This window comes from Cydia strobilella, chromosome 3, assembly GCF_947568885.1.
Source record: "Cydia strobilella chromosome 3, ilCydStro3.1, whole genome shotgun sequence".
Classification (NCBI taxonomy): Eukaryota; Metazoa; Arthropoda; class Insecta; order Lepidoptera; family Tortricidae; genus Cydia; species Cydia strobilella.
This window is the reverse complement of record NC_086043.1, coordinates 3431778-3456061: the sequence shown is the minus strand read 5'-3', so window position 1 is coordinate 3456061 and position 24284 is coordinate 3431778. Positions and strand designations below refer to the sequence as shown.

The 24284-nt window shown below is 38.2% G+C and overlaps 2 protein-coding genes across 4 annotated transcripts in view; one reads left to right on the top strand and one right to left on the bottom strand.

Annotated features, from left to right (window-relative positions):
- The window catches only part of LOC134755638 (oxysterol-binding protein-related protein 1), a 70486-nt gene extending 48018 nt beyond the window's left edge, over nucleotides 1-22468 (top strand). The window contains exons 12-19 of one of the 3 annotated variants that reach the window (XM_063692155.1): nucleotides 17961-18181; nucleotides 18649-18764; nucleotides 19156-19298; nucleotides 19687-19887; nucleotides 20558-20744; nucleotides 21076-21189; nucleotides 21315-21529; nucleotides 22238-22468. In XM_063692155.1, coding sequence (XP_063548225.1) covers nucleotides 17961-18181; nucleotides 18649-18764; nucleotides 19156-19298; nucleotides 19687-19887; nucleotides 20558-20744; nucleotides 21076-21189; nucleotides 21315-21529; nucleotides 22238-22346 — 1306 coding nt within the window. In that variant the 3' untranslated portion in view covers nucleotides 22347-22468. The remainder of the gene's footprint in view (nucleotides 1-17960; nucleotides 18182-18648; nucleotides 18765-19155; nucleotides 19299-19686; nucleotides 19888-20557; nucleotides 20745-21075; nucleotides 21190-21314; nucleotides 21530-22237) is intronic. The other 2 variants (XM_063692156.1, XM_063692154.1) reach the window with 2 other exon arrangements.
- On the bottom strand, nucleotides 8374-11094 carry LOC134756163 (glucose dehydrogenase [FAD, quinone]-like). The gene is made up of 3 exons (XM_063692992.1): nucleotides 10929-11094; nucleotides 10193-10323; nucleotides 8374-9924 (listed from the first exon to the last, which is right to left on the bottom strand). Exons 1-3 carry the CDS (start codon nucleotides 11092-11094, stop codon nucleotides 8374-8376), a joined length of 1848 nt encoding a protein of 615 aa, XP_063549062.1.
- Nucleotides 22469-24284: the final 1816 nt, after the last annotated feature.

Below are 24284 nucleotides of genomic sequence, written 5' to 3'. Positions count from 1 at the left end.
CTTCCGGTTCGAGCGCCATCTTGATAGTTAGCATCGTGATTAATTACTTTGTTTTTTGCTCATTAATATTGTTTAAAGTGTAATATCGATAGCTTATTATACAGTAAACTAATGTGGTAGTGTGCAGTGAATGGAGAATTAATTTTGAAGCGCGTTTAACCACCATCTTGGAGTCAACGGCCGGTAGTCCACGTGCTTCTTGTAAAGTCTAGCTATCGATTTACAAGAGCTAACAAATCACCGTACACTGTCTTGTACAACCGTACAATTTTTGTCGTTTTTAAACCTCTTAATACCTTGATACTGGCGAAATAGTCCCACTGGGCTGAAGCCATAATTTTAAAAGAAGAAGAAGATAGAGAGAGGCTACTACGATACGCTGCGCACATGCTGTGACGGTAGTTGGTATAGGAGTTCCATACTACCGTGATACTGGGGCGCACCACGAGTTAAAAGTTTAACAACGTATAGAAATATACAGTAAATAAGATTTTTTAATGCTAATATTGCTTATAATATGCACATTCTTTACTGCTATTATGCTAATAATACTACAGACTTAAAAAGTTATAAGAGGTACATAAACACTTTCCAAACGTTTAAAATTCAAAGATTTTAATTGAGAGTATGCTTAATACTGTTGAAATATTTACTTGAATAACTAAATACCTACTTTATCTGTTAATAGAAGTTTTGAATAGAGGTATATAACTTTCTCGGCTAAAGTTTTGTTATAAATACTGAAGCTCCCACGTAGCTAGTTTGGAACTCAAACAAAACTTAACGGCTTTCAATGCAGACGTGTATAAAATATAACTTGTTATACTTTAGAAAAATAAGGCCAAGTGCCTATTTTATATTTTGGGTATAAATATATAAGGCTTATTTATATGTAAAATATCTAAAGCACCACGGTTGGCCTTGTATTTTAAGTGTTTGTTGTTATTTTAAGAATATTTTAGCGTGTACTCTTAGGTATTTTAGTATAGTTATATTTTTATATCGTACGCCGAAAGGCACACCATGGCTCATTGACCTAATATATTACCGAAATGACACCTTATGTAACCCATGATGACGAAATAAATGAATCTTTGAATCTTTGGACCACCAGAGAAAACATTGACTAGTGATTCATTGAAATGACGGCAGATTTTTTTTCGCGATTTCGGGGTTGATGGTAAAAGTTGTATGACCTATTATATTCACCCCTCAGAGTATGGGCAGAGATAACAAAATCCCTCGGTATGTCTACCAAGTAAAACTAAAATCATCATCATCATCATCATATCAGCCCATTATCGCCCACTGCTGGGCATAGGCCTCTCTTCCAGTACGCCACTTGTCCCGGTCCTGAGCTAATCTCATCCAGAAGTGACCCGCAATCTTCCGGATGTCGTCCACCCAACGAGCCGATGGACGCCAGGGGCTTCTTTCATTCCATTCCGTTAACATTTTAGTCCACCTGCCATCACTCTGCCTAGCAACATGTCCCGCCCAACTCCATTTTAGTTTGGTAATGGCGAAACCAACGTCTTGCACCTTGGTGCGTCGACACCTAAAAACACTAAAAACTAACTAAAATACTCTCGAGAAACGAACGAAGGTACGTACCTAATTATACTTTTACCATATTTTGACTACAAAAGAGCCTTTGTATACTCCCAAAACCATTGTATTTACCCCGGGCAAGCTGAATCGATCTGTCTCAGTGACCTTGTAGCGTGGTCACCCTACCTCCATACATTTTAATTTACCGAATTTTCTAACCCATAAATATGACTTCGGGTGACCATTAATCTATTTGACAAGTTGTGGATTAATTGTGTTTTAATAGTACAGCTGTGAAGCTTAAAGAGGTCACGAACGTACAATTTCTAAGCCAAGCGTAATTTTTCTATTTATATTTCTATGTTAGCTTTTTAAGATCGGGTTTACTAGTAATATACTCTTGTGCCTTAGCAGTAACTAAAAATCGGCCAAGGGCGAGTCGGACTCGCGTACGAAGGGTTCCGTACCATTACCGTACCGCAAAAAAACGGCAAAAAAATCACGTTTGTTGTATGGGAGCCCCACTTAAATATTTATTTAATTCTGTTTTTAGTATTTGTTGTTTTAGCGGCAACAGAAATACATCATCTGTGAAAATTTCAACTGTCTAGCTATCACGGTTCTAGAGATACAGTCTGGTGACAGACGGACAGACAGACAGACGGGCGGACAGCGGAGTCTTAGTAATAGGGTCCCGTTTTTACCCTTAGGGTACGGTACCTTAAAAACGTTTTGTAAAATCTTATTAATTATTGGACAAAAAAAAGTATAAATATTGACTTAAGAATAATATTTAACAAAAAATCCAAGTTACTAGGTAAGTCATTTTGTTCCAAGCCTTATATAAGATTTTTTAATTAAAAATTAGGTAAACAAAGTTTTACGTCAAACAAAGTGGTACACTACTTAAACGCTGTAAGTCTAAATAGTTGATATTACAAAAATACGAGTTGCTTAAACATTGGATCACCGATATTCAATTATTCAGTGATTATTCACCCCTGCACACGACTTTTCATAATATATCATATTAAATTACCATTATATGGGACCAACTTTACCAATTATTACCAATATTTTTTTTTTTAACAAAATCGGAGTCTATACTTCAGTCTAACTCAAAATTTGACTTTCAATCCCTTAAATGCCTATGCCCACAAAAAAAACCGGCCAAGTGCGAGTCGGACTTGCGTTCCAAGGGTTCCGTACATGACATAATTTAAACAATGTATTTTTTATGTGAAACGTGAGTGAAATGTCTTTAAAAAACCCGTAGGGTCCGGATCAAAAACTAAGTAATTAAATCCGACTCACGCTTAACTGCACATTTCTAATAGGTTTTCCTGTAATCTATAGGTAAAGATCTATTTTGTGTATTTTTTTCAAAATATTAGACCCAGTGCTTTCGGAGATAAGGGGGGGGGTGGTCATTTTTCGCCTATTTTCTTGAATAACTTCTAAACTGTTTATCATAAAATTATAAAAAATATATATTTGAGATTCTCACAATGAGCTCTTTCATTTGATATGTAACACGATATAGTTTGAAAAAGTATATTTTTTAATTTTCTTATTTACCCCCCAAAGTGGCCCCCGTGTTTAAAATTCATTTGTTTACGTTACATGTCCGTCTTTGAGTCACAAACTTACATATGTATACCAAATTTAAACTTAATAGGTCCAGTAGTTTCGGAGAAAATAGGCTGTGACAGACGGACAGACAGACAGACGCACGAGTGATCCTATAAGGGTTCCGTTTTTTTCCTTTTGAGGTACGGAACCCTAAAAAGTGATCCTAAATCTTTGTATGACTTATAAATGTAAAAAAAAAGATTTTGCACTCCATAAATATTTAGCTGTCGCAATGCTTCCCGTTCTTGGTGAACCTAAACACAAAACACCAAGGTTGACATACATAGTAGATCTTACAGCTAAATATCAATGACAACATTCAGCAGTACATACAAAAATATTTAGCTGCTGCTATCATTTCCTGTTCCCCCGGACTATCGACCGGTCCCGGTGACCTTGACCGCTTGGTCACCCTACCAGCGGGCTTATCACGGTAGCATTTTTATCGCCTGTCACCATGCCTGTCACGTTCTAACAAGTATGTAAGTGCGAAAGTGTCAGGCATAGTGACAGGTGATAAAAATGCAACCATACTGACACCGCAGGAGCTCGGTTCAGATTTGTCACGGTTTTTATCTTACTTTGATATGACCTTATAGATCGCACTCGCTGGATGTGCACACGAAATTAATTAAAAGTCGTGCGTCGTGCGTAAGATATGCGCCAATCACTAAACGATTGTCAAGGTCGTATCAAAACCAGTTCAAACCCATAAATCGTTAAATCTAAATCGGGCTGTCTCGTAACTCTCAACATGAATTTGATTTATTTTTTCACTCGTTTAAATATTAACAAAAAACAGCATACAGTGATTTACAAGCGTACCGATGTATCAACATAGCTGACAGAAAAACAAATGTTTGTTGAAATGAAACAATGAGATGTGTATCATTTGATGGTTTAGAAAACCGTTAGAATTTATCCAATTATAGTATCCTTATTGATTGATAGAACGCGATGATATATTGCGGTGTAAAAGTAGGATCTGGAACCCGTAAAGTATCTGGGTCAAACACATTTCAGAAAAAGGTAATTTTTGTGGATAAACGTGGATACATTTTAGAAAAAGGTCACTTCTATACATAAATTTAATGTGGATACCATTTCTAAAACTAATTTTCACGTTGCACCTCCTTGATGTCTACAGAGTACAGAAAAGACGCGAACGCATACATACTACAAAATGCATACTATAAAATGTGTACTTATGGCCCATTCTGTATACCGCTTCACATAGTTTCCCGTGCTCCCGGGACTATCGACCGGTTACGACCTTGAACGCTTGGCCACCCTGCTAGAACGCAACAAGTATTGCTTTGCATATCCGTAGGTACCTACAATATACTAGTAAGACCCACAACACAAGCCTTCTTGAGCTTACCGTGGGGCTTAGTCAATTTGTGTAAAAATGTCCTATAATATTTATTCATTTAAGACCCAGGGCAATTTTTGTGGTTTTGAATTTGGAACTTTCTTTTATTTCTATAAAAGTTCAAAATTCGAATTGAATTTGAATTTGTACAAGTACGCGGGGACTTACGAGGCTATAATTTTCTTGAATATCCGTACATTATATAATTAGGTAGGGTATGTATTTAATAGTATCATCAAATGGTAAATCACGGAATTTTTGTTATTTAAATCAATATAGGATATTTTCTTATTTATTCGAGATAATAAATCAAAGTAAAAAAGTGCAGCTATATGTTGGTATTTTAAATATTTGAATAAGGGCATTTTGTTAAAAAAGAAAAACAATTATTCGCTACAAATAAACTGTGGGGGAGATGTATAAGTAACTTTAGCCAGGCTAAAGGCTGTTAGGGAACCTGAGTCCGGGGCATGGTTACATGCCTTGCCGACACCACACTTGGGAACCTTACTTGATAATGACACATTACGGATGGCGATTGTACTAAGAATTGGGGGCAAGGTGTGTGAGCCACATCAGTGTAAGTGTGGGGTAATGGTGGAGGCGGATGGACACCACGGGCTCAGCTGCTTGCGGTTTGTGGGTAGGATACCCAGGCACTGTGCCATTAACGATTTAATAAGGCGAGCTTTGGTGTCGACGTATGCATCATGGAGCCCCAGGGTCTAAGTCGTTTGGACGGTAAGAGACCGGACGGCCTTACGCTTGTTCCTTGGGCGAAGGGCCGCAGCTTACTTTGGGATGCCACGTGTGTGAGTACTTTTGCTCCCACTCATCTCGCGCGCACGGTGAACAAGGCAGGTGCAGCGGCTGAAAGTGCTGCTAGGTTCAAGCATAGCAAGTACGCGAACCTTGAACAGGTGTATGATTTTGTCCCGGTTGCCGTCGAGACGGCTGGACCTTGGTGTGCCGAGGCCAAAGCCTTTATTAAGGATATAGGGCGACGCTTAAGAGAAAGGGGCGGCGACCCTCGCTCTGGTTCTTTCCTCGTCCAAAAGATATCCCTGGCCATTCAGCGAGGTAATGCCGCCAGTATTTTTGGCACATTTGGTCCGGGGGATAATCAGAGTGGGGGGTAATATTGTATTTGTTATAATTTAGTTTTACTTTTTTGCATTAATTACCTTTAGCTTTAAGTTTATTTGTTTTGTTTTAATTTGTTAGTAACTTTGTATATTGAAGATAAATTAATATTTGGCTTTTTTTTTCCCAGGCGAAAAACTCTCTTAAACAGTCTACTTAAAAATTATTCGCTAAAGGTATCTTATGTAAGGTTCTTATGTTTCAGAGCCACTTGCACCATTCCACTAACCCGGGGTTAACCGGTTAAACCTGGAGTTACCATGGTTACCAGTACAATTTGACACTGGGTTAACGGTTTAACCGGTTAACCCCGGGTTAGTGGGATGATGCAAGTGGCGCTAAAAGGACTAAATTTATCGGAAATGAATTCAGTATTTCAGTCCCTTTCCGATTTGATCCTTCACAGCGACAGTCATTCATCTTTCACACCCCCTTTCACCCCACCCCCTGTATTTTGTGACAGCCGTCGCAGTTGGTGTTTGACTGTGGGTAACCTTGACACAACAAGACGGTAATGGATTTCGATTTTGTATAGGTATCGGTGTATATAACTAGACTTATATTGACCGGGATATAGACCGTGATTACCTTTTGTATTGTCAAAGATAGATATAACTCCGTAATAGATGGATACAGTCTAAGGAAAAAACGTGCCTCGAAAATCACGAAAATTTGATTCTCGATCAGATGGCGCCACTAGTTTTGGCCTACACTCGTATAGAGGGCGTTGACTGTTTCGTTTGTTATTTATAATTTTAACGCATACCAGTGAAAGAACATGGGTCAAAATCATATAAAAATAATTATTGCAAATAAAAAAATCATTTATCCATATTTAAAAACATTTTATCCTATTTTTATAAATATTTATTTTTAGTTTTAAAGTGTGTCGACAGATGGCAGTGAATTTACTGGGGTTACAAAATTTACTATGACAGTACCGCTCTAGTATAAGTTACTCTATGGTATTGTTTATGAGCTCCCGATATTCACCCGTCACCCGTTGGTCACCCGTGAACAAGATGCATGTAACTGCGTCGAAATATCGGGAGCTCATAAACAATACAAAAGGTAATCACGGTCTATATCCCGGTCAATATAAGTCTAGTGAAACTAACCGCGAATTATTCAAAACTCTTATCGGTGTATACTCGTATGTTTGTAAAATAGTATGTCTGTATACTCTGTATATCAGCACGTCTCAGACCGCAAATGACTAAGTAATCATTCGTCTTTGTTCTGTAACCCCTGTATTTTATGACAGCCATCGCAGTTGGTATTGCAGTGCAAAAGTAGGTAATGGATTTCGATTGGTTATGGGTCGGTTGCACCAAACCGTCTGTCACCGTTAAAGGGTTCGCAAAATTTTATTGTATGGGAAGTGTCATAGTACACGGCCAATTGCTGTTGATCAGTCTGTCAAATGTGGATGGTGCAACTAGCCCTAAATGTTTGTAATATTGTATGTCTGTATATACGATGTAACAAAAATAGTGGGGATCCTTTTAAGGGCATATTCGGTATCATGTTCTGATTAGGAAAAAGTAGAACATTTTTTTGACACGCAAGACAGCAGATTTGTTCGAACTTGTTAAGATAAAGAAGAGATTCAGTAGGGACCAAAACATAACTGAATATATTTTCACCATTTAAAAGAGAATTAAACTGGAATATGAGATTTCATATGAAAATGCTAATTAGGTAGGTATTTAACTTCGTGCACAGTTTCTACAGTTCATTTGAATGTTATTAAATGATGATATCAAAATTAAAAGCATGGAAATCTAAAGTTTGTGTCATTTGTGCATATTATCAAGTGTTAGGTAGTTTTCTTACCCTTGTTCCTTGTTGTATGTATTTTTTTATCTCATACATTAGGTATAACCCTTTTACGCCTGAAGACAATAATTTCAATAAAAAAATGTCCGTATTAAAGTTATGTAAAACGGATTTTAACGTGAATTTTATTACTTTTGACGTTTCAGCACATGTTAAGCGCGAATCGACATTAGAAACTGTGGATTACCTAAGCCATTAATTAGTTCAAAAACTAAACTTCTAGGAATCTGAAAAAAATAAATCAAAAGCTTTTAGAGCCTTCAAGACTAAAGAGCTATTAACCTAAGTTATCAGAGGCGTGGCCCTGACAGTCGGAAGATTCGAACAAGTATCTACTTTGTGAATTATTATTACATATAATTGTAAATTACTTGCTTTGTGAGCCGAGAGGCCTCGAAATTGCGTATATTTGCCAATATTTCCTTTTCACACCTATATTTGTTTAAGAACATTTAATTGTCTTGAGGTGGAAATAAATTGGTGAGAGATAGAAGCCAAAGTACGATCAATTTAAGGAAATATTAATAGTTATAGGTGTCTTAACATTTATTAAAAAATACATCAGTTTACTTTAACATTTTTAATCACATTCATGTCGAGTTTTTTTTTTGCTTAATTAACAAGCAAAAAAGTGTGTGCGTGTAATCTTTACGCGCGATTGAAGTAAAACTTCTTCGACCATGTTTGCTATTGGCACTTTGACGTGTGTCCTATTATGCGTGTGTCACTACTGAGCGTTACTTCCGTCAGAAAAAAAATCTGAGTTACCCTCTAGTCGCGCCTAAAGAAGTTTTACTTTAATAAATAAAACGAACATATTCATTAACTTGACAATATTAAACTGATTCCCAAAACTGCTTAATCATATCAGACGCTTTTTCTCCAGTCATTATAATAGCCGCATTGGGATTTGCTCTGACGATACGCGGCATAATGCTGGCATCTGCCACTCTTAAGTTTTGCACTCCATGAACTCTCAGCTCGTGGTCAACAACTGATGTGCCATCAAAAGGACCCATCTTCACTGTGCCTGCGGGATGGTACAAAGTTGTGGTCATATGCCGCGCAATGCATTCAAAATATTCTGTGCTTTTGAAGGCAAACTCTTTACATCCAGGCACAGCCAAGAACGCAAGAGATGAATTGAAAATCGATGTTTCGGCAAATTTTGATACAAATTTCATACTTGCCACCATTGTTTTCATATCGTATGAGTCGCTGAAATAATTAGCGTAAATTAAGGGCTTGTCTTGGGGGTTTGTGCTTCGTAATTTGAGTACACCGACAGATTTTGGGTTTAATAACACAGACCAAATCATAAGCCCAGGATTCTCTTGCAGTTGGTTTATCATTTGTACTACGGATTCGTTGAATTCGTGTATTTGGAATATGTCTAAAACTTCATAGATTTTTGGTGGAAAAAGGAAATGGTGATATTGGATATTAGGTATCGTATCATTTAAATCAAAAATATTGATATAAGTAATTACTTCAGTTGGGCCTATGTTGGAAAATAGTCCGGTTTGTTTAGTTATATATTCAGTTATTGACATGCTGTACGTTTCTTTATCAATTGGAGGCATATCTATGTCGAGATTAATAAAGCTAGGGACGACTACATGGTCCTGTAAATGTTGACCAACTGGTAAGTCTTTGATAACGTGTATGCCCATTTCCTCTAAATGTCCTTTTGGACCGACACCAGACAGCATCAATAGTTGTGGCGAATTTATCGAGCCTCCAGAAAGGATGACTTCCTTCTTAGCATACATTTTATACGTTTCTCCTGACTTTTGTACTTCAATACCAATTGCAACGTTAGAATCTTTAAAGATTACTTTAGTTGCCAATGTCTTTTTCATTACGTATAAATTAGTTCTTTCCCTGGCTGGTGTTAAAAATGCACGAGCTGTGCTCTGTCGACGGCCTTTATAAACAGTTGCTAGTGATTTCAAAACTCCTACAGAATCTTTTCCTGACAGGTCTAGTACAGTCGGTACTCCTACTTCATTATAAGCTTTTAAAATGACGTCACTAAAGGCATTAGGCACATGTCTCCCAATATGAAGCAGTCCGTGTTCATTGTGAAATTTATCCTTTTCTTCTTTTGCTATTTGATCATCATGTAACGCCTGGCTTTTCTTAAAATATGGTAGCACATCATCATATCCCCAGCCTTTGTTTCCCATGTCTCTCCATTCGTTGAAATCTTGCTTATGTCCCCGTACATAAAACATAGCATTAAGGCTGCTGCTTCCTCCCAGGGTTTTCCCTCTTGGCCAATAACATTGGTTATTTTGAGAACTGAGGCAGTAATCTTGAGCTGGCTCAGTTCTATATTGCCAATCATTCTGTGAATGGAATATATGGAAAAGGTCTCCAACTAACTGAAATAAATGTTTGAAAATGTATAAGTCCCGTTTATTTCAACAATGAAATTACAGATTTCGGTTGCAACCATTGACATGAAACTGATCTGATGATGGAGATAGGTGGCCATGGGAACTCTGTTATAAACAACGCAACGCAAGTGTCTCGATGAGTATTAGTTGCCTGTGGAAAGCAAAAGTACAGTCGGTGATGAAAGCTTGTACCAAAAATGATTTTTTGCCTAAAACCTAATATTCAGCTAGGATTTGTAATCTCACTTAATACCTCGGTATCCAAAGTAGGATCATCTCCTGCCTCCACTAGAAGTATTTTCCAGTTGGGATTCTCAGATAGCCGGCTAGCTATGACTGAACCTGCTGAGCCGGCTCCTACTATGATAAAGTCGAATGCTGGATCTAAAATACAATCCTTCAAGTAAATAACATCAACAGATACCGCAATGTTAGACTAGGCAATATAAAAAACAAGTTAATTCAATGCTACTGTAATTATTTACTAAAATAGGTTAGGTGAGTACTAGAAAAAATATGTTTAAAAATATATAATACACCGTGGACTCGAATGACCCGACAGATTTTAAGTAAAAAATGTATTCTTGACCGTATTTAGAGACTAAAATGTCAAACAAAGGTTAGAGTTTTGAATGATTCACGGTTAGTTTCACTAGACTTATATTGACCGGAATATCGGGAGCTCATAAATAATACACAAGGTAATCACGGTCTATATGCCTTTCAATATAAGTCTAGTCAAACAAAGGTTTCTGAAATTCGGTCTTGTTTTACAAATACCTAATGACAAATCTAGTGAAAATTTGTTTCTGTAATAACTCAGTGAAAAATGTGACTTGGTTTATACATAGGTACTGACAAATATAAAAGTATTTAAGGAATCTCGCAAAATTAATCTGTAAATAAAAAAACTACTTATTCGTTGTAATGATGATGTAAAAAGAAATGAAGTGTCGTGTGCAGAAAATACACAAATTGCTAATTTTTACCTGATAGTATCTCCTCAGTCCGATCAAGCGGCCATTGACGCGGGTTTGTGAGAGCACAATGTGCAGCAATAACAGTGTTCACGGCTGATACAAAAGTGAAACCACTGCTGTGTACGGCTGCTGAAGCGAGCGATGGCAGAGTTTCATTGCAAGGCCAAAAATCCATCATCAGCCTATGTATATGCTTCCGGGTTAGACCTTGTGAGAGGAATTGACCTGCGGTGTCAGCATGGTTGCATTTTTATCGCCTGTCACTTTCGCACTTACATACTTGTTAGAACGTGACAGGCATGGTGACAGGCGATAAGAATGCGACCGTGCTGAGCCTGCAGGAGTTCAGGCGCAAGTGGCGCAACTCCAATGCGGATTGGCAACTATATTAAAAACAATCACTCGCTGCACTCGAATACGTAGTGAGCTCTCTGTTAAGGATGACTCACGTTAGACCGGGACGTGTCCGGGCCGGAGCTTCCGGCGCTTCGTTTTCTATGGAAGGCATCACGTGATAACCTGTCATGTCATAGAAAAGTAAGCGCCGGAAGCTCCGGTCCGGACACGGCCCGGTCTAACGTGAGTCATCCTTTACACAAACCTACGGCGAGTAGGTGTGATAGAGAGCTCATTACGTGTAGATGTTCACGTGCAGCGTTGGATTTTAGTAGGTATAGATATATTATCGTAAACTCAGATAACTTCCAGGTGTATTTTTTACATTTTCATATTTGGCAAGTCTTTTCATAATAACACACATAACTGTGGGAAATCTACGATAATAGGGAACGTGCATGAACTGTAGGGGGCAGCACAGGAGCGCCCTGTTTATTGGCGCGAAGTGTAAATGTCAAGTTTAAGCTTCCAATGCAGGCCACAAGATGGCAGAACCTACGATGAACGTGACCTGTAGAGAACAGTGCTTTGGCGTGGAGTGTCAATGTACGGTTTATGTTTACGATTCAGGCCACAAGATGGCAGACCCTCCAACGCGCACGGCCCCTATAAAATAGAGTTTAGTTGAAAGTTGTTCATCACAATTAAGGCTGACTTCTAGAACGATCCGGGTCCTTCTTTAGTTTGGGACTGTCTCATTTCAAACATAGACAGAGAGAATCATACTATCTTTGTCTTACACTAGTACTAGCACCCAAACGAAAAGGATGAGTAGGTATAGTTTTTTATGTTCCTATTTACTGACAAGATTTGCTTGACCCTCAGAATAATATTCTGAGGCTTGACCAAGCTGACGGGTGATCGGAGATCACATGATGCTTTCTAGAAAATTGAAGTGTCGGACGCCTTGGCCCGTACCCGAACCGTTTTGTCGTGAACCATCCTTTACTTAGCAATTAGGTACCTGTATTTACGGCACCTTTAATTTTTTTTAGTTAGTTCTAATTTAGTTGTAATTTATTTTATAAGGTTTTAGTTTTATTTTAATTTAAGATTAGTTATTGTATTTTAAATGTAATTTGTATGTGATGTAATTGTTATTGTCTAAAGTTTTAATTTTTTTTTTGTTTTGAAGCTTTCCAGTGTGGTTTCTTTGTCTTAATAAATGTTAATCCTTTAAATATTTGGGGTTTTGGCTTTTTGAAGAGATGATGTTTATCTACATGGTTAAGTACGAAAAATCGATCTACCTAGGTCTTATCTCTGGGAAAACGCGCATTTTTGAGTTTCTATATGTTTTCCGAGCAAAGCTCGGTCGCCCAGATATTTCATAAATTATACATGTGTGTCAACAATGTCAACTTACCTCAGTACCTGTTCCAAGTTACCTCGCCATTAGGAGAGTTGAAACAGATCGGATTGATGCAGAAAACAAATTATTTTAAATAGTTCCAAGTACAATATGGTGTTTCTGTTTCGGGTGGTAAATGGTTATGAAATTTGCTATCAGATGATACAGACTTAGTAAATCTAGCTTCTAATACAACAGTTATGTATGACTGAAGTAGTAAAATTTGTCTCAACTCTCCTTGGTCTCCCCTACCTATGGACACCTCAATAAGTAATCGAAATCTGTTCCGTAGTTTTTAACACACAACACAAAAATACACCTGCATTAATGTATACCTCTTTATATACTACTAAAATCATAAGCCATTTTTCGGCTCTCACGTAGGCATTATGTTACTACGAGTAATAACATGTTCTAGGTTAGCAAATTGGCTAACGTTTATCGTAATGAGTGACATTAGTCTACTATTGTATATACTTTTTATCAACCTAGATGACTTGACTTTAAGTAAAGGGTTTAACATCTATTTAAGTAATTTATTTGAACATTTCGGTGCTCAAAATGCAAAACAGATTATCTCGTTGACAGCATTGAGACCGCTTATTATCATAATTGTTAGGATAGGTTTTGATGTTTAGAAACGGGGAATTTTGGGAACAAATCAAATTATTTTAAATATTTAGATGTTTTTTTAAAGTATCTACTACACGGAGGAGCAATCACGTACTGCTTTGCCTTTGAGTCGGTCAAAGTCGTCTTTAGTCTTTTTAAGATTGCATATACCGTAAAATGGTCCTACTCTTCTCCAATATTTGCTCCACTTGCTTGAAATGACCTTCATTTTGAATATTTTTAAACAGTTAATTTTTAAATATTCAGACTAATTGAATATTAAGAAGAACATCTTATGTAACATATTTTCTCGGTAAATCAACTTTATGAAATGTTGTTTTATATAAAACGAAATTATGAATAAGCACAAGATATCCATTGTTTGGGGTATTTTTGCTCCTACCTATAATTTACTTAGTGGTGCAACGTTACCCCATTGTGCGCCAAATTAATGGGCCCCGCCAAAACAGATAGATAAGTTGTATGACTAAGTAAAAATAATAATACTTAAACTGGAATAGATATCATACACAAAAGAAAATGTGACCAAAAATTAAAATAATGTGAGGAAACACGTCTTGTGTCTTTAGTGTATGATATCTATTTCAGTTTATAATTTAAACATAGTAGTGTGACTACTTAAAAAAACAAATCAAAATATTTTCATAAAATAATTTGATTTGTTCCCTAGTTGGATAAATAATACTAATCTTAAAATAAAATACTAAAAAATATCCCCGCGGCATGGTGCCGTAGATGCTGGCAATGATTATGTAATTTAGGCATGTCGATTCATAATGAGAACGTAACATTAATGGTATGGGAGTGGCTTATAGGATGACTCACGGACCGGGCCGTGACCGGGCCGGAGCTTCCGGCGCTTACTTTTGTATGACATGACAGGTGATCACGTGATGTTCATGATCACCATAGAAAACGAAGCGCCGGAAGCTCCGGCCCGGTCACGGCCCGGTCTAACGTGAGTCATCCTTATAGCGGCGGGTTCCTGTGATTCTCAAAATGTTTCTGTATTTTTACGAGTATCAATTAAATTCAAGCTTCGCATGAAACCTATTAGCAGTCTTTATTATCAACTCGTGTCCTATTTAATCAAACTTCATAAACGAGTGAATATAAAACAAAGCCAGCCAATTAAAAGTTGGCAGCGAAGAGATTGGACGCCATTGATTATAGGGGCCACACGACTAGAGTCGGACCAAGCCAACTCTGCATGGAATTTGCACTGACAAAGTGTGGTATTGTCAGCATTCATGGCAAATATATATGACAGTATGACGTTTATACCGACACTCCCTCACTTTGTTTAAGTCAATTTTTTATAATAAGTAGTCACTCAATAGAGATTTCTCTCGTAAACTACAATTTTTCAAATATCCGAATAAATATGGCAATCAGAGCCGCGAGTTAGTGAACTATATCCGCCGAGAACTTATATTGCTTAGTTCATGTTTTAAAAAATACTATTAAAAATAGAACCCTAACTGTAGGTTCTATTAGTAGCAAAAAACCCTTTTCGCAGACTTGATCTCAACAATATTTTGCCCTTAAAAATGGGCGCTCTCTACAAAAGGGAAGCTCTGACCTTGACCCAAATCCGGGGATTAGGCCAATTGGACCCTTGCACGAACGATGTGCTTTCTCTCGTAAATATCTAAAAATTCTCCTATACTTAACACGGAGGATTGACAAAATTATTATTTCCTTGGATATCACGGGCCTATAAATCCCGGTCTTTTGATAGGCTTGCGTGGGGATATAGATCCAACACGTAGAGGCCCCTTGGAGAGCTTTAATGTCATGTAGAACGCCTGCTGGAACTCGTTCACAGGCGCAACAATAGACACCCATAAACCGGTCGCAGCAGGCATTGGGACTATTGTAGAAAAAGTGAACAGTATACCGGTCTATGGATTGAAGTTTGGGTGGACAATGAGACTGGGCTATTGTAAAGAAGTCCGGACACCTGCCATAACAATGTTTGTACACGATATCGTTATTATTATTATTATTAACAAATGATTTTCACAGAAATGTAAAATGGAGCTCGGGAAACTTGTCTACCAGGAGGCCAATTCGGATTGAACAAATTGTCAGTTTTCATCTTATTTTGACATGACCTTGAGTTTTTAACATCTGAAAAAAAAATTACTATGACACGTTGTATGCGACACGCAACGCAACGCAACGTCAACTGATGATAACACCCTATACCTACCCACAATCCACATATAACGAATGACCTTGACCCAACTGAAGTTCCGGGGGTTAATCCTGTGGATCCTGAGTTAATGGACGTCATACGTCACAGATGTCGTGGGATTAAAGCGATTAATTAGGACACGGGAGGAATTATTCACGAAATCTACGTTACATTTAAAACTTTAACAATTTTCACAGAAATGTGAAATGGAGCTCGGGAAACTTGTCTTCCAGGAGGCCAATTCCGATTGAACAAATTGTCAAAGTTTCCATCTTGTTTTAATATGACCTTGAGTTTTTAACATCTCCATAAAATCTGTTTCGGTTTCGGTGTCAGTCGGTGACTCACTACTTACGTTATAACTTTTCGGAGAAGTTGTATTGTTTTAATGTTTTAATGTTGTGAGCCGAATACGCCCGAGCAATTGAGTGAAGCATCACTGCTTGTAGAAAATATAGTTGCAGTTGCCTAATAGTTAGTTGCCAACTTGCCATTCTATAATACAAGGTATAAGAGCATATACATAATGTAGTCGATCCCCGCTGCGACTACGACCGAGCTGCACTTGGCCTAATTCCGACCCTCCGATGCTGTTAGGGATGCCGCGAATAATCTATTTGGTCAAGTACAGATGTAGTGCATATTTGTTTTCCATCGTATTTTGTCGGGCACGTTCGTATTTGTCATGCTAGTTCAGTCAATGCCAGTACTTTTAGTACCGAGACTGGCTGAAATGAGTGAATTGCAAAAAAAGTGTTCTTTCCACAATCTTCTAGAAATATCTTCAACATTAAAATATCTGTAAAAACTAAATATTGCACATATAATCACTTTAAACATATAGTGTAAATCAGATGCTAAACAGGAATTTTCAAGTATTAAAAAAAATATGAAAATATATTTTTCCTCCCATACAAAATACATATGTCCTCGCAACACTCCACTGTAACTAAAAATTCACAACTGGTGTAAATTGGCTCAGGGTTTTTTTTTAAATGACGTCTTTTATACAAACAAAAACTTATCAAAATGTTTGTTAGACGGTTTTAACTATGGTTTTAACGTATATTTTATATATCATAATCATGTGTTGAAAATCGGGGAATAGCGCGGGCCTACTTACAATACATTCATAACATACATAAGCATAAATTGCATCGTCATAAGTATCTGAAAATAGTTATTTGTGCAACAAGAGAGGAAAGTTGGTCTTTCTTGCGAGTGTTTAGTTTGAGAGAGAGTGAAAACACTAGATGTATAATAACTTTGCTCTCGTGTTGCACACATAATTTTTCACCTCAGTAGTGAGGACATATTAATGGTTAAAGTGTATTTCGAATTACACAGAATAATGCAGAGAAAAGTATGAAGTGGCAGTTCATGGCCTTCACTAAATTAAAAAGCTACATTGTTTTACTCCCTGGAGTAAGGAAAATCGCACTTTCCTCACTCCAGCGAGTGACGAAAGTAGTCTTGTTCGAGCTGCTGAGGTGAAAATGTAAAATACTGAACTATTTTACCTATAAACAAGAAGTTCGTTGTTACTCACGCTATAAAGTTGTGATGTTCCATGTCTAAAGGGTCCTTATGCTCCCTGTGCATAAAAAACCTCTGATGGAAAGCCACAATCGTTTACGAATAAAATGTTATTGAAAAACAACGTAACTACCTTACTATTTATTACACGAATGACAGATATTTTCAAACTACCACCCACAAGTTGATACGCATTGAAATTCACGTCGCTTCGTTCCCGACTCGTAATGAGGCGACGGATGCTGTGGACACGGAATTTTGAATATTTGCGGCGGCATGCGGAATTTGATGCACGTGTTTTGCTGGCAGAGATGTACGTAAACTCTGTTGCTACTACTTATAGAAATGTAAATATGACACTTAGTAACATTTAAGAATTTTGAATAGAAAGGTTGTGCAGAATCTAGGCAATAATAGAAGGTGATTTTTTTACGAAGGTTTAACACCTAAATATTAAAGTTTGATAAGAAATCACTGTGGATATACGAGCGCTGGCAAATAGAAGTTCTTTTGCATTGGCGCCCAACGTGGAACCAATATTTTTTATAGTGGCAATATTTTTTATACCTTCATGAAAATTTAACTACATATACCTATCATGAAATAAGTGCAAATCTACTTATCACGACGAAAATTTTTTTTCCTCAATGTCCCTTAAAAACTCACACAAGGGTCTTAAATAGATAATATTTAACCACAGTTTAGGTTATCTTGAGGCCCTACAGTATGGGATTCTTAAAAAAGAAGTATATATGTAGGTTTTCGAAATGGTGTGCAACACGCATGTGGTACTTTTAGAGTTCCCGGCGTCCATAGGTATGCTAACTGGTTACCTATATACTAGATATATTAGCCGAGAAGTGTGCTTGTATGCCACTGACACAGTATTTCAACGTATTAAATATTTTTTTCCTTTTGTCCCCAGAACAACACTTCCTGTTGCCCAATTCAGCCGTGGCGACTTCTCCCTGTGGTCAGTCCTGAAGAACTGCGTCGGCAAGGAGCTGTCCAAGATCACCATGCCGGTCGTGTTCAACGAGCCGCTGTCGTTCTTGCAGCGCATGCTGGAGTACTTGGAGTATGCGCACTTGCTACGCATGGCGTCTGAGCAGACGGACCCCGTGGCGCGCATGGAGTACATCGCGGGTGAGCATATAGCATAACGTCCTAACGTACTGCACCGACTCGCAGTGCTTCAGTTTGGCTTAATCTTTCGCACACGTATCTACGAGTACATCTCGTCAACGTTGTTTCGTAGATGATCAATCTGCTTAATATATATTTTCTGCAGCGCATCAGCACTATCAGCGCATAATAAGGCGTCTAAAAAGAACAGACGCAGAACTCTTGGCATCCTCCTGGTGTAGATATTTAGTACGGTAACTGAGACAGAAGCTGTCGAAGATCAACGAGCTGATAATGGAATGGAAACATTTTACAGAAGAGCAAAATAATAAATATCTTACTGGAGAAACAAGCAACAATAAGGCAGTTTAGACCAACACAACTTCAATTTTTCTTTAGTCATTAGACAGATGACATTATTGTAGCATGGATGAAGGATATCAGTTTTTTGACCATTGAATAGTATCGTTATTTATCTTCACTTGCAGCATTTGCGGTGAGCGCCCTGGCTTCCAATTGGGAGCGCCTGGGCAAGCCCTTCAACCCGCTCCTTGGAGAAACCTACGAACTCGAGCGCCCTGAATTCAGGGCAGTCTGCGAGCAGGTTTGATGATAAATACTTTTCTACTTTTATCTGGCTTTAATTTTTATCTATCTCAACAACTGTAAAAGTTGATTGTTTACAAACACTGTGAGAAACCTTCAAGGCAAGTCTTCTTCTTATACCAGATGGACAGACCAACTAAAGAAGTTCTACTCTTTTGTAAGGATGCCACAAACAAACGCCGATGTTAAACAGTGATTAGTGATTATATTCGCTTTGGGCCGATGGAGACGAAACATACTACTCGTATGAAGTGTAGATCATCCGGTTATGACGATGATCCTCAGTCACGAAGAAATGGTTGAGAAGAAAATCCAATTCTATTGTTACTTCTATTTCGTAGCCTACATCAAAACAGACATGTACTAACAGAATGTTTAAACTATCTTAGGTGTCCCACCACCCCCCAGTGTCTGCGTTCCACGCTGATAGTCCCCACTTCGTGTTCCACGGCTCCGTACACCCCAAGCTCAAGTTCTGTGGCAAGAGCGTCGAGATCCAACCCAAGGGTCATGTCACCGTTGAGCTGCCCAGGTATATTTTAATGATTGCATCATCACGGTTTGAACTAGCGAGAGAACTATAACTCAAAACTAGAAAGCTGTAGTACAAACAGTAACACGAGCTTAACTGTACATCGGTGGACCTTATTACAAAAGGCATATGGTCTACAGATGGACAGTTAAATGGTACAATGTCACTTATAGTAAGTTTATCATCTGAAATGAATGTTAACACTTACTGGGTAGAGATCTGGAACTACGTGAAGTTATATGGCTAAAATCCAGTCCAAGGGCTATATAACGAAATGGGCATAGGTTATAACATAAATAATTTGACTTAATGCAAATTGAGTACGTAACACACATGAATAAAAAAAAAATACATTTACAAGACTGATTTACAAAATGCATTTTTTTAGGTGGGGCGAGGCCTACACCTGGACTAATGTGAACTGCTGTGTTCACAATGTGATTGTAGGCAAACTGTGGATCGAGCAGTATGGTGCCATGGAAGTCACATGCCATGGTGGTGCAGGGCTGAAGGCTAACCTGGCGTTCAAACCTGCTGGCTTTAATAACAGAGACCTGCACCGGGTTGATGGCTTCATCACTGACCAAAAGTAAGTCCTGAATTGAACAGGGGTGCCATTCTGCTGCAGGTGGATGCAGGCAGGTTGTGATGCAGTACGTTGCCATGGAGTTGACATACCATGGTGGCAAGGGGTTAAAGGTAAAGCCTAGCGTTAAAGCCTGCTCTGTTTAATAACCGGGTTTGAAGCCATCAACCCAGTCCTGCACCGGGTTGATGGCTTCAGTACTGACCAGAAGTAAGTCTTGACTATAGGAATAGTACAATTCTGCTGCGGGTGGATCTTGGGCAAGATGTGGTGCGGTACGGTATCATGGAGGTGACATCGGTGGCGAGGGGCTGAAGGCGATTCTGGCGTTCAAACCTGCTGCATCACAACAGGGATCTGCACTGGATTGACGGTTTCATCACTGACCAAAAGTAATTCCTGAATGGAGCAATGGTGAAATGCTGATGCGTGTAGATCATGGGCCAGTAGTACAATTGTACTAGGTGACGTGTAATGAAAGCACGATGGCTTGCAGCTTGCAACTGATGCAAAACTACTCATAACCTAACGTTCAAACCAGCTCAGCAGCTCATCAACTTGTTCAATAGTATGGGAAATAGCTTACAACCTTTTATTTTTTATACTAATAACTAATAAAGAACTAGAAGTATTTTCATCTCACCATACTAAAAAATAAATGTCATTTTTTCAGTAAAAAGAAAATCCGCTTCCTCTACGGAAAGTGGACAGAGTTCATCAAGGTCTGCAGCGCAGCCGCGCACGAGCAGTGGGCGCGGGAGCAGGAGGCCAGTGCCACTCCGGCGCATACGCCGAAGAAAGTGCTGGCTAAGCTCAATAGCTTCAAAGTGGGCGCGCTGCGGTCTATGTCCATTCAAGACGTAAGTTGGCTCCTTTGCTTGTGGTTAGCGCCTTAAGGCCAGTTTGAAAACTACATATGCTTTTACGTATATGGCTGCTTTGTTCAATTTTTAGGGTGTGAGCAGCTGCCGCAGCTGTAAATGCCCTATCGCTTGACATTGCCTCAATAATTGCTACCCTCAATATTAATCACTAGCTATTATACTTACACATTGGCTATCAATTATTACAAGTACTATTTTTGTGCTTTCAAAGAAATATTAAGTAGTTGCGGTTGAGTATTGCCACACAATTTCAAGTTTTGGTAGAAACAGTTACTTATAATTTTAAATAAATATATATCTGTTTCAGCCTGAAGACGCGGACACGGACGAGGTACCGAAGTCAGACGACACGTATAACATCGACATTCCTGGCTCTACCACCCTCTGGGAAGCGAGGAGCCGACCCACCAACAGTGCACAGGTAAAATGCCGTTGAAATTTTTCTATCACTTTCAAAGAGGCATGCTAGCTAAGTGCCATGAATAAAGGAACACAAGTCCACTTCACATTTCTGCCATAACAATAACTTTTTCTGTCATATTCCAGTATTATCAATTCACTGAATTCGCCATGTCGCTAAACGAGGTGGAGCGAGACATGAAAGGGCAGCTGTGCCCAACGGATAGTCGGCTACGTCCAGACGTCAGGCTTTTGGAGCAGGGAGACATTGATGCCGCTGCTGCCGAGAAGACCCGGCTTGAGGAGAAGCAGAGGACAGCCAGGAAAGCGCTAAAGAAATCACCTGATGGGTGGCAACCTAGGTAAGTTAAAATCATTGGGTCATGGGTGTTAGTAAAAGACTGAAGGCCGCTCGCAAGAGACAGTTGGCTGCGTCTGGATAATAGGCTGTTGAAACAATTAGACATAGATACTGCAGCTGCCAAAAAGACCCGGCTTGAAGAGAAGCAGAGGACAGCCAGGAAGAGTCACCTGATATATTAGTGAAAGACTGAAGGTCCAGTAAAATGATTACATGACAGGTTTTAGAACATGGTTAGAACACAAATGCTGCTACTGCTGAGAAGGCTCAACAAATAATTCTGATGTCACCTTTCTCTCATCTGGAGTAGGCTAACTTGGGAAGTACCTGCCTTACAGGAGACCACAAGTAACACTGCTTTTTACTTTGTAAATAGGTATGTACTTTTGTGTTTCTGGTGGTGAGTAAGGTTGCCAGAGTTCCTGAGGGTAAATTGTGTTGATGATGGGGGGGGGGAGGTCTGCAAATATAAATCCTCCTCCTCCTAAAGTAACTTTGTCTTTCAGCCTGTTACCTCTTCACGCTTAAACTGCTAAACTGATGTAGATGAAATTTTGGGGCCCGGGTTAGGACGTAGGGTAGTTTTATCAATTATTATCGTCATTCCACGCAGACAGTCGCGGGTAAAAGCTAGTAATATATACGTAAATACCTAACTGCGTACTAAAATGAAAATAAGAAATGTAATATATTTCATTTGTTATTCCAGGTGGTTTAGTCAAGGCACGAATCCCTACACGAAACAGGAGGACTGGCTCTACAACGGGGGTTACTGGGACCGCAATTACCAACATCTAAAGGACATTGACATATTCTAAGATCTCATACTGTGTGTATCATTTGGTGTATCACCGATGTGTAGCCATGGTTCTTTTATGCGCTAAAAGTGCAGTACGTATTCAGCGATGCTTATAATCCATATTGAAGCAATAATTATGTGTTTATATCAGCAGCTAAAGCCTATACATGTGCCGATTTTAAAGGTATGATACCAATTGTAGGGCGTACCACTTGTACAGGCATATAGGTGTCAAGCGGCAGATTTCTGAATTAAAATTCAAATAATGCGAATTGCGAGAGAGGCGCGGGGGTGTTTTAGTTTCGCGAGTGTTGCGGATTGAGCAGACCATCGTGCATATGTGACGTTTTCAACCAAAAGTTACCTTGTCGGTTGTTGATAAGGTTGATTTCAAATTGAAGGTATAAGTATGGAGATAGCACTTTATTGACAACCGACAATAATTACCCTTTTGATTGAGAAAGGCACATAAATATTATGATATTGAGGCGTATCATAAAGGATTTGCACTTAGTAGTGCCAGGCGTAAGTTTTTCATTAATTTCGAAATACCTATGTATGCGGAAAAGGTTGGAGGACGTACACAGTGAAGGTCGATATTTAGAAAATGTGGAATGTTTTATCTGTTTTAGCTTCTTAAATCAAAACTTTGAAATCGGAAATCTGCCGCTGGACACTATATTTATTGATCTCACTTGGTACCTATGAGTAAGGTGCAATGAAATTGGTACTATCATATTTTAATAATATTATTAACTTATTAAGTTAATACGCTTCCCAAAGACAGCAAAATAAATAATATGTAAAGGATGACTCACGTTAGACCGGGCCGTAACCGGGCCGGAGCTTCCGGCGCTTCGTTTTCTATGGAAAGCATCACGTGATCACCTGTCATGTCATAGAAAAGTTAGCGCCGGAAGCTCCGGCCCGGTCACGGCCCGGTCTAACGTTAGTCATCCTTAAATTGATAATATTCACATTATCGAAGCAATATTTTTACCATAATTTATCAAATCATCATTTTATTAAGCTCCATTTTAATACTTTCCATGAAACTATGTGTGACAAATATTTTTTAAGTAGGTATTTATACTTTCAAAACTACTGCCATTACTTATTAATAAAAAAAATCCTTAACTGAACTGAAAGCAAGTATTACCTATTTTAACTTGATTCTTCCTCCTTATTTTATATTTGTTAAAATAGCTGACTAAAATGAATTAGCAAATTTCAATAAAAAAAAAATAGTTATTATAAATTAAAATTTCATGTAGAAATAATACCTTAATTATATAATACGATTGAGAATCATTAGAAGATAACATTGTATTGTATAAATATAAACATTATAGTCTAAAGAGGCGTGTATACACGCGTGAAATATTTGATTCGTAAACGCAAGAATTTCTTACTGTCTGTCTAAAAGAACATAAGTTCAATCGGGACACAGGGCACGTATCTCGTTTGACCTTATATATTTACTGGGATAACTGCGCCTATTTTACGAATATAAGTATGGCGGAAAGAGTAGACTTTACAGGCAAAAATGGCCTGATGGGGCCATGAAAAAAGCCTTATGGGGTAAAACGGTCGCGATGGAAGGACTTACGCCAAGTATTTAATGGAATAGTCGCACTTGTCCCAAGTGTAGAGTTTCATTGATGTTTCACTGATTAAATTTAAAAGTATACCTAATGCAATCATTAAACAAATTGGAGTCAATTATTAAATAATTGTTAAAAAACTGTGGGATTTAAGGGCATTGCTATGACGTGTTGGATGTCTATTTAAAACTATTAGTTAGGTACACTAATATCTCTAGCATTCTAAAGTTGTTCTTACAAATATAATGCGTAGGTATTTTGTTAAATGTAAATATAAAACAAAATGGTGGCGATATGATCTCAAATTATGTAGTGTTATATAATAAGCATTTGATGCTACCGGTACCGGTAAT

What these genes read in the sequence shown, in the direction of transcription:
- LOC134756163 (XM_063692992.1), bottom strand. Translation starts at nt 11,094, where the DNA reads ATGGATTTTTGGCCTTGCAATGAAACTCTGCCATCGCTCGCTTCAGCA. An exon ending in GACTGAGGAGATACTATCAG is followed by an intron (nt 10,324 to 10,928) that starts GTAAAAATTAGC and finishes ATTGTATTTTAG; the next exon opens with ATCCAGCATTCGACTTTATC. An exon ending in ATCCTACTTTGGATACCGAG is followed by an intron (nt 9,925 to 10,192) that starts GTATTAAGTGAG and finishes CATTTATTTCAG; the next exon opens with TTAGTTGGAGACCTTTTCCA.